We start from the raw sequence: 9,896 nt of genomic DNA, 5'->3' as shown, positions 1-9,896 counted from the left end.
GCATGCCACGGCACAGATTTGAAAAACACTGGTCTAGAGCAGTGTTTTTCAACCTTTTTTGAGCCAAGGCACATTTATTTTTACTGATAACTTACAAGGCACACCACAAACCAAAATGTTTTGTTTGTTTGTTTTTTTTTGTTAAAAATAAGCCCATATTATTAATATAAAGTCAACCTTGTCAAAGTGGCCTTCAATATAAATAAGATAAACACAAGAAAAATGAATTTTATTATCTATCACCTGGGCCCGGGATGAACACAAAGCTGTTTTTTAGACCAATCAGGTGAAATTGGATCGTTTATCAGGGCACACCGGATGATCTCTCACGGCACACTAGTGTGCCACAGCACAGATTTGAAAAACACTGGTCTAGAGAATAAATTAATTAAAAAGTTGCATATGAATTCATGATATATTATATTAGTTTAAAAAGAAAGAAAGAGAAAAAGAGAAAGAGAAAGTACTAGCCTGAAGCTGAAATACTTGAGTGACATACGTTGGGAGTACGCTTGGCCTCTAGGGGTCCCCATAACAAATCCAAGCCCCTACTCCTTCCTGCCGGTTCGCATCTCTGTCAGCTCTTCATCAGACACGTTGACTGTTTTACAACCTCAATGGCGGAAGTTGGTCCATTCAGTAAGTGGTTGCTCTTTTTTCCACATCGTTTGGTTGATGACAGGCTTACAGGATGAAGCTGAAACATATAAAGTAAAAGTCAGACTCGATATGCGTGCTGTGTTTTGTTTCCTGTCAGAACAGTCTAGTTTTATCCGGAGCAGAGCAGCAGTGTCTCTCTGCCTCACTGAGACCAAGTAGAGCTCTGTGAACTGGGTGAAGGTTAGGAAAAAATATGTTAAAAGTTAAATTACGAGTTGAAATATTGACTATTATGTGACTGTGCGATCGATTCAGTATTAAACATGCTCGGTTGTATTAGTTTATCCTAAATAAGTCGCTGTTACATTTAGATAATCCATTTATATCACGTCTGAAAGCATGGCAAGGTAATTATAATAACACCCATTCATTATTCTCAGACTTTTATCTTATCTTTTATAGGAGGACACGGAACAGAAACATTGCTGAGTAATGTCACTTACATTTGAAGGCACAAAAATTATTTAAATTTACTAAACAAATAGGGCTGCGATGATACGCTTTTGTCCTGATTCGATTTGATTCCGATTTTTTGGGGTGCCGATTCGATTTAAATTGCGATTCTCAATATTCTTTGATATTGCTTATTTTCGTAGATTAAAAACAAAATAAATGTATAAAATTTATTTATTTTTTTGCTCGTAATATTTCTTGATTTCAATTAGAAAAAAATGACACAGTAGCCAGATCATCATTCTGCTCCTATAACGTCCAAAAACACAAGTAAAAAGATCAATAAAAATGACAACATTTTTTATAATGGATTATTTTTATTTTTATATAAGATTTTTTTTAACAAAAAATCCATTTTAAAATTGTGAAGCAAAAAAATCTCAATTTTCAATTTTTCGATTTGATTTTCCCACCCCTGATAAATGTTTTGACTTGCCACGTTATTGGGTGCACCTTGTTAGGACGGGGTTTGACCCCCCTTTTGTCTTCAGAGCTGCCTTAATTCTTTGTGTCACAAATTCATTGAAAACATTCCTGTGATATTTGACTCCATGCTGACAGGATAGCATCACATATTTGTTGCAGATTTGTTGGCTGCACATACAAGATAAGATTTTCCTTTTCACCAAATCCCAAAGATACGCTACTGGATTGAGATCTGGTGACAGTGGAGTGACTCATTATCATGTTCAAGAAACCAGTTTGACATTTTCTGAGCTTTGTGAAATGATGTGTTGTCTTGCTGAAAGTATTAATCTGATGATAGATGCCCTGTCATAATGTAAAAGGTTGGACATAGCCCACAGCAATTTTCAAGTAGGGCAGGGGTGGGCAACTCTGGTCCTTGAGGGCCACAGTGCTGTGAATGTTAGGAGTTTCCTTGCTAAAATGCACCATTTAATTCGAAGATTTGTGCAGTGCCTAACATCAAACTCTGCACAGTTCTGCCAGTTTCTCATAGATTTACGTCGGTTATGCGGGACTACGGCCCTTGACGAACAGAGTTGCCCACCCCTGAAGTAGGCTGTGGTATTTGTGGCATTTAAATAATACTCATTAGCTACTAGTGTGCCAAAACATATTCCTTACACCATTTCACCACCAGAAGCAGCCTGAAAGACAGGATCGATGGCATGCTTTCCTCTTGTTACCACCTTATCCTGACCCTTCCATCTTGGTTCTAGCCAGAGGTTTTTTTAGTTAGTGTTGTTGCCTTTCTATCACCAACTCTGCCCATTCTCCTCCATTTTATCAAGACAACAACCACTTACTGAATATTTGATTTTTTCCAACACCATTTTCTGTAAACGCTAGATATGGTTGTGATTGGAAATCCCAGTAGATTAGCGGTACTTGAACCAAATCATTTGGCACAAGCTACGATGCTACATTTACTTAAGGATAAAACAAAGAGCCATGCATTACATGGTTTTAATGCATGACTGAGTCTAAAACACCACAAGCATGTAATGCACAGGTCTGAGTTGTTTTAATCTGCTTATACCATGGCCCCACACAGTGCACATTTAATAACATGGGGTTTTTTTTTTGTTTGTTTGTTGTTGTTTGTTTTGTTTTTTTCTTTTTTACAAAACTTGCTAAATTTACTAAATCACAAAAACTATTTTATGTTGAACACGATGTAATCTTTAATGCTAAACTGTTGTGAAGCTGCAGAGCTTTTCTCTCATTCACCTGTCAAAAGCCAGCTGATCTGAGCCAGTATGCGTTGCTATGGTGACAACCGTAGTAGCATAATATAGCAGTTTATAGTTACAGTTACAGTTATAGCATTTAACTTGCAAAACTACATGTGCATACATGTCAAAATGATGCATGGTAGCTGGCATTAGAATTGTCACTCACCATGGTATGAAGTAATCCCCTTTCTTCCCTGCTGGACGCATGCTCTGCCTTGTGGTAGTTTTGTAGCATAGCTATAATAGTTGGTCCAAATTTCTCACTTCAATGAAAGTACCTGTAATGTTTGTGATCCTATCTAAATTAAGCACATGAAAGCTGTTCAGATGTGTGATTATCTATACATGAATACATGGATACTGCTCATCTGTCCATTTACTCTTGTTCATGAGAATTTTTTGTGTTTTGTTGTAATGTCTTGTTGGGGAGGTATTCACTGTGTTTTATATAAGTTTAAACACATTTATACTGTCATTTTTAACTTGGGAGGGGGTGTACATAATGGCTTCTTGCAGGTGACAGAAAGGACACCTGACAGTGATAATCACTGAGGTGTAACCAGTGGTTAAAGGTTCAGCTGAGGATGAACTATTACTGTGATCAGTAACTCTGTACAGGTGTCCTTTTTTTTTTTTTTTTTTTTTTTTTTTTTAAACTTAGCTTTGCTCTGCTTTGAGAGAAGATGTTGAGAGGTGGGCTGCAGGGGTGCAGGTGTAGTGAAGTATGTGTCAGCGATGTGTAAAATATAATTCCTTTTAAAGTGAAATAAAAGTTTTTTATTTCTGATTGCATTTATATTATTTTTGGGAATGAATTTAAATAAATCAATCAAATTTTTATCCATATAGCACTTTTCATTCTGAAAGCAACACAAAGTGTTTTACCAAACAAAAATAAAAAGGAAATATTGATAACATTTAAAAAGAAACCTTTACATAGGAAAGCATAGGACTCATTCAAAAATTCAAGAAAAGTCACTAAAGTCTGTCCTTTCCTCCACAGATTCATCTGAATTGGCAAACTGAAGACAAGAACCTGTGAAATATCAGCATGGACGAAGAGTGGACACCTCTGGACTGCCTGTTGCCTTCAGGTACAGCCTTCTAGACATCATTTTCATAAATATACATGATCACTGTAGGTCAGTAATACAAGTCTATGCAAAAGCTGCACAACCCACCTGTTTAGGAATGTGTGGGCCTCTGTAATACTTGATGCTTGATTGAGTGTGTGTGGATTTGTTTTTGTCACCATGTATCACAGAAGCTTCAAAAGATTTAGATCTGCAGCGTTTGGTTGCAGAGTTCTTTTTGGGGGGGGGTGTCTTTGAAACTGTCTTTCAGTCTGTTTGGGGCGAATTGGATGTTACAAGAAGATCAATAATATTCACTCATGGCTGATTTGTGGGTGCTGATTTGTCTGGAACTGGTAAAAATGCACTTACTCACATTTCTGTCCCACTTCTCTGCTGCTTCCTGCTTCAAACACTCAGGGAATTGGGTTTCAGAAACAAATCACTACCACTTTCATTATGTGTACAGATGAGATGTGTGTTTGGATGTGCTTGCTTTGAGAAAGTTGTTTGGGTTTTGATATGTTGTAAAAAATATATATAATAAAGAAAGCTCCTGAATGAATTAAATTACATTTTCTCTAACTTAGTAGTAGATGGTAATGGGGCATTTGACTAAGAAAATCAGCAAAAGCAAGATAACTTTTTAGAGATTATTTTTCCAAACATGTAAATCTGACATATTGCATTATTTATTTATATTATCTTATTCTATTAAAGCCTTATGAAACATAAAGTTAAATGAAAAGCTGGAGGCAAACCAAGTCTCTTGTATAAGAATGTCATAAAATATAACCTTGTTCTCACAGGGTCTTAAAATGGGACAAATGTAACCTCAGATGAACAAGACACTATATGTGCACTCTTTCTTTTTGTATTTAACAAAATACATGTCAAAATTCAGATGCAGTGTGTAAAAAATCTAAGTAAATCCCTCTGATCCAGTAGCTTATGAAGCATGAATTGTTTTCTATATGTTTGTCTTTCACATTGTTTTGGATGAATTTTGGAAGGGTTCTTTGGGAAAATAGGAAAAGTTTATAACATTGATTGTTTAGCAGTGACCTTAGTAACCCTTTTAAAGTTTTAAAAAAGCTGAAGACTTTATTTGGTTCTTTAACAAAATGTAAAAAATATAACTAAAGTAAGTTTAGCAGATTTACTGTTTATCACCATGCGAAGCGTCATAATGATTGTATTATCATTGCATCCACCAGGGGGCAGAAGACATGCATCAGATTGCGTACAACAAGGTTTTAGCAAAGTTTTTACCATAAAGTGCATGCGGCTCTTTAGCGCTGCCCTAGTGGCTCCCTGGAGCTTTTTCAAAAATGTTTAAAAAAACGGAAAAAGATGGGGGAGGGATATATATTTTTGTTTTGATATAGTTCTGTATGAGGACAAACATGACACAAACATTCTTAAGGATGGATTCAACGTTTCTTGGACCAAAATAAAAAAGAGTAACGTGGAAAGACATTTCGAGGGAAAGCATGTGTGATTGCATTACTTCTGGAGAAATTCGAGAAGCGCAAAAATAGATTTAAGTGGATTGCATTTCCAACCCGGGAGATAATAAAGCGTGGAAAACTGTGGAAAACCGTCCACAGATGGTGACTACATGAAGGAGTCAGTCATCAGCATATCAGAACACGTATTTGCTAACTTCAAAAACAAAACCGAAACAATACAGAAAATCAAAGACATGCCCCTTTCCGCTAAGACAATGAAGGAAAGGGGCCATTAAAATGGCAGGCAACATCACCGATCAGCAAATCAAGGACATTAATTCAGCACAAGTTACATCTTACATGCCCGATGTTGAGAAGCTGACCAGTGAAACAGAAGTCACATTAAACGGGTAAGAACATAATCCTTCATAGACACATATTGAGTAACAAAGTGGTTGTTTTTATAAAATTATTTCTGATTTTTGTCAGTATATATTTGAAATGACACTTGGTAATATAATCGGGTTTTGGTGCTCAGGTCGGAGGATAGCTGCGTTGGTTGCGTGTCTAAAGAGAAGAGGATGCTGCTGCGTTTTACCCTCGCACTGACTTGCCTGACAGAAATCAAACTGTGTTCATTTGATTTGATATACTTTACCTTTTTTAAAAGGCTGCTGGTTTATTTTTCATAAATGCAGGCTGCGTTTTATTGCGCTCTGTTTGTTGCCCAGATAAGGGGCGCGTTATGCACAGTCCATTTTGTTGTTTTTTTCGAATTCTTAAAAATAAAAATTACATTAAAAAAAAAAATCGGATTTCTTTATTGCTTTGTTTTAATTTAATCATTGTAATGAAGTTAAACATGAGACGGGATTGTACAACAGAGTAGTCACGTGGTGCGTCATTCTCTACAGGATGCGCTGCAGGGAAAATAAACATTTTATCATTAAGGCTCATTATGTATTTGTAGCCAACTTAGTCATTTTGATAGTAGGCTAATATAGCTAATATAGATACATAAAGCATGTGTTGCCTTCATGATAAGGCTTATATAAGGCTTTTAATTTTTTGCGGCTCCAGAGATATTTGTTTTTTGTTTTTTGGTCCAATATGGCTCTTTCAACATTTTGGGTTGCCGACCCCTGCCATAAAATGATGGAAAGGTCTCCGAAATTAATGCACGTGTTTGACAAGTAGCCAAAAATCTTGTTTTTAGATGTGGGAATACTTTGTGATGATCAGTTAAGTGTTGATCAGCAGCGCCTGTCTGCTGCTTCTCCTCCAATTTCCTGTGGTGGCAGAAGAAAGTGACTTATTTCTGGTTTTGTTTGAGTAAATAATAGGATTCTGTAATTTATCATGTCTTTCTTCATTTTGGGTTGTACCAAGTTTTTGCGTTTTTTCTGTATATTTTTTAAGATTAAACAAAAAAATAGCAGATGCTTCAATAGTTGTTTGATTTTCATGTTACACAATTAAATCAAAAGGTTCTCTTTAAGAGGAAGAAGCATAAAATAACTGGATGAGATGCACTTTAAGACAAAAGTAGCTCACATTTCAGGCTTCCACATACTTTTGACAATGCTTTCAAGTGGCAGCAAACATGTAAACTATGTACATCTGCAAACATGTAATCGCCATTGTAGCAACATGCTACCTACAGTGGGTTGAAAAAGATGGCCGTCTTTTGGCACCTGGTATGAGAAATACGTGAGCCTCTTGGTAATGCATGTTGTGTGTGGTTGCGCTGTATGTCAGTGAGAATAGAGAAAGCAAAGCCTATATAAGCCTGAAGACAGGTTTTACTTGGCTTGCAAAGGGCAAAGAGATACAAGAGTTTGGCAGCAGAAGAAAAAATTCGAGTTTTCTCCGTTTCTTGTGTTTCAGCTACAATTAATTGTTTTGCCTACATAATTTTTCTGATCACTGCTTGTGGGGGAAAAAAAAAAAAAAAAAAAATTAACAAGGTAAGACAGTATTTTGCAATACATTTGGGAGGAGGTCACTTTTTGAGGGATTAAAAAAAAAGAACAAGTCTTTGTCCAGAATGAAGTGCAGTGTGTGTGTGATTTTCCTCATGCTATAAATATTGCCCCTCCAGAGAAAAATATAAAAAGAGAGCTTATACTTGAAAAGAACTTGCTATATCCCTCGTATGCTCAACACTGTCTGAGCCTGTCTGATCCTCTTCTGTGGCATATAACAATCACAGGCGTCCTATAACACAATAAGCACGCTGTGTGTGTTGTGACAAGATAAATCACAGGACTCAGTCCAATAAAGAAGAAGAAAAAAAGCGACTTTTAATGCATTTCAGTGATCTGAACTAATTGCCAAATTCCTGAAGGATTTTTCACAAAAGATTGTGGCAAATTGGGCCACCATCCTTTAAGCAGCCACAGAAGTGATCTGGTTTCAGCTCTACTTGGTGTCTGTGGATGAAAACTTGGAGGAACGTGAAGATCGCTCCACTAGATGAGAATATGGGCGAAGGATTGGCACTGTAGAGAGGTATAAATTCTTTAAAAAGAGAAAAAAGTTAAACAAGGCAAGTTACTAAATGATAAATTGCAACTAAATGTATATGTTAACAAGGCTCCAGTTTGATATAAATACCTACAGTTAATGGAAAATCTATTCTTGTTGATCACACATTGGTTTGCTCTGGTTTTAGAACCGTTTCAGAGCTTGCTCATGTTATGTGTGAGCCCTCAGTTGTGGAAACAAAACCTACTTCATGTTGAGCTGTAATTGTGCATTCAGATTATATTATGATAAATGTGAAGAAAACTGTCTTTGTTTTATATGGATAAACTTGGGAAACTCAGTTTGTCTGAAATTGTATTTAAAAATGCAAGTAAAAGCCAGCAATGAGGCACAAATCTTAATTATGTACAACAGTCTGTCTGATTCCTTCGCACAAAAAACAAAGAAAAACACGCTGCTTCTCTCTATTGCACTCTAAATCTCTGTAAATTGGTCCAGTTTGTGTCTTTAAGTGTTTATCACACAAAATAATCTATCTTGGAGGCTTTTCGTATTTATCTTTTGTCAATTTTCTGACACAGTTAATGGCAGATGAGTCTGTAATTGGAAATGAAAATGAAAAAGAACAGAATGCATCTTGTCATCTGGTGATGAGTACCGCAGGAGGGATACAGTGTACTTCATTTTCTTCATTTTTTTTTTCAAATGATAACCAAACCTAAGGGATTTTGACACTGGATATTACATTTATGTCATAAATACAGAAGCAAGCATCAGACTTGTAGCTTTACTTTGACGGTCTACGTATCCAGATTTAGAAAGGACTCATTTTCAGTGTGTTAATCCCTCTTTTTTTAAGTGGAGATTAACAATTATTTCATGGCCTTTTAAATGTTCAGGAGTTATTACTGAAATGTCTTTCACATATGCACTGCTTACCGGTGCTTTGGTGCTTTTTACACTTTGAGACAAGAATCTGACTATATCAGACCTAATAACAGCAATGTGCCACTTTCAACACAGCCCAGGTGTGAAGTAATTGCATTAATAGACCGGTTCAACAGGGATGGGTAAATTTTAACACAAGATCTGCTTGTCATGATGAGTGTTTTTTTATTTTTTTTTTATTTAGTTTTGGTTTCTTGTTTTTGCATCTTCAGTTCTGATCTTCCCTGTTTAGTTCCCTTGTTTCTTGTTTTGCCTTTGTTCCTGTTCATTAGATTCACCTGGTCTTGTTTAGTTCATTCACCACACCTGTGTCTTGTTTGGTTTTCCTGTATTTATACCCCTTGGTTTCTGTTCTCATGGCTGGTCCATTATGTTTGCTTGTTTGTGTTAGGTTCATGTGTTCCCTTCAGTGTTCTGCAAGTAAAACTCCCTGATTTTGAATCTCTGGCTCCTGACTCTGTATTTGGTTCCTAACCACCTCCACCAATCCTGACACTGCTGTTTAGATGAATCCTATAGATAAATAAGTCCCGTTTTTTAGCTTTTCTCCTCGTCTTCCTCAGAACATTGATTAGCTAGAACAGTGATGATTAAAAAAAACAAAAATCTTCTGCAACATCTGTCTTACTGAAGGACACTCTTCAACAGGCAGTCATATTGTTATCCATGTCTACCTCAATGCAAAAACTTAATAAGCCTGACAAACAGAAAAGCAACATTTACAAAAGCTCACCTTATATAACTGGAAAAGTGATGGAAAATAACTATTTGAACATAGAATACTAAGACCAGTCCATGCCAAACAGATTTAATAAAGCAAAGTTCATGATCTGAAGCTTGTGGTAAATATGTAATGATGGAAAGTTACAGTGTGAAACTTCTCCCACATTTAATGTGACCTGTAAGTCTACAATTCGACTAACAAGCAGTAAAATCTGTTAGAAGAAAATATAGTTTATAAACTGGTTGCATACATGTGCAAACTCTTGAATTAATACTGCTTATCAATTCCCTGAGGAAACTTAGATTTGATTGCTTGTTTTTATTATATTTATTCTTCTTGCTCGAAGGCCAGTAGCACATTGCACATTCTTGTTTTCACAATATTTGCCCACTGTTTTTGA

General features: G+C 36.1%; 1 protein-coding gene across 1 annotated transcript in view; it reads left to right on the top strand.

Annotated features, from left to right (window-relative positions):
* The first annotated feature begins 3,837 nt into the window (after nucleotides 1-3,837).
* The window catches only part of tpk1 (thiamin pyrophosphokinase 1), an 83,257-nt gene continuing 77,198 nt past the window's right edge, over nucleotides 3,838-9,896 (top strand). Inside the window, exon 1 of the mRNA XM_079259457.1 lies at nucleotides 3,838-3,907. Coding sequence (XP_079115583.1) covers nucleotides 3,865-3,907 — 43 coding nt within the window. The 5' untranslated portion in view covers nucleotides 3,838-3,864. The remainder of the gene's footprint in view (nucleotides 3,908-9,896) is intronic.

The sequence above is a fragment of the Telmatherina bonti genome, assembly GCF_933228915.1.
Source record: "Telmatherina bonti genome assembly, chromosome: 20".
Lineage (NCBI taxonomy): Eukaryota > Metazoa > Chordata > Actinopteri > Atheriniformes > Telmatherinidae > Telmatherina > Telmatherina bonti.
This window is presented reverse-complemented; position numbering and strand designations above follow the sequence as displayed.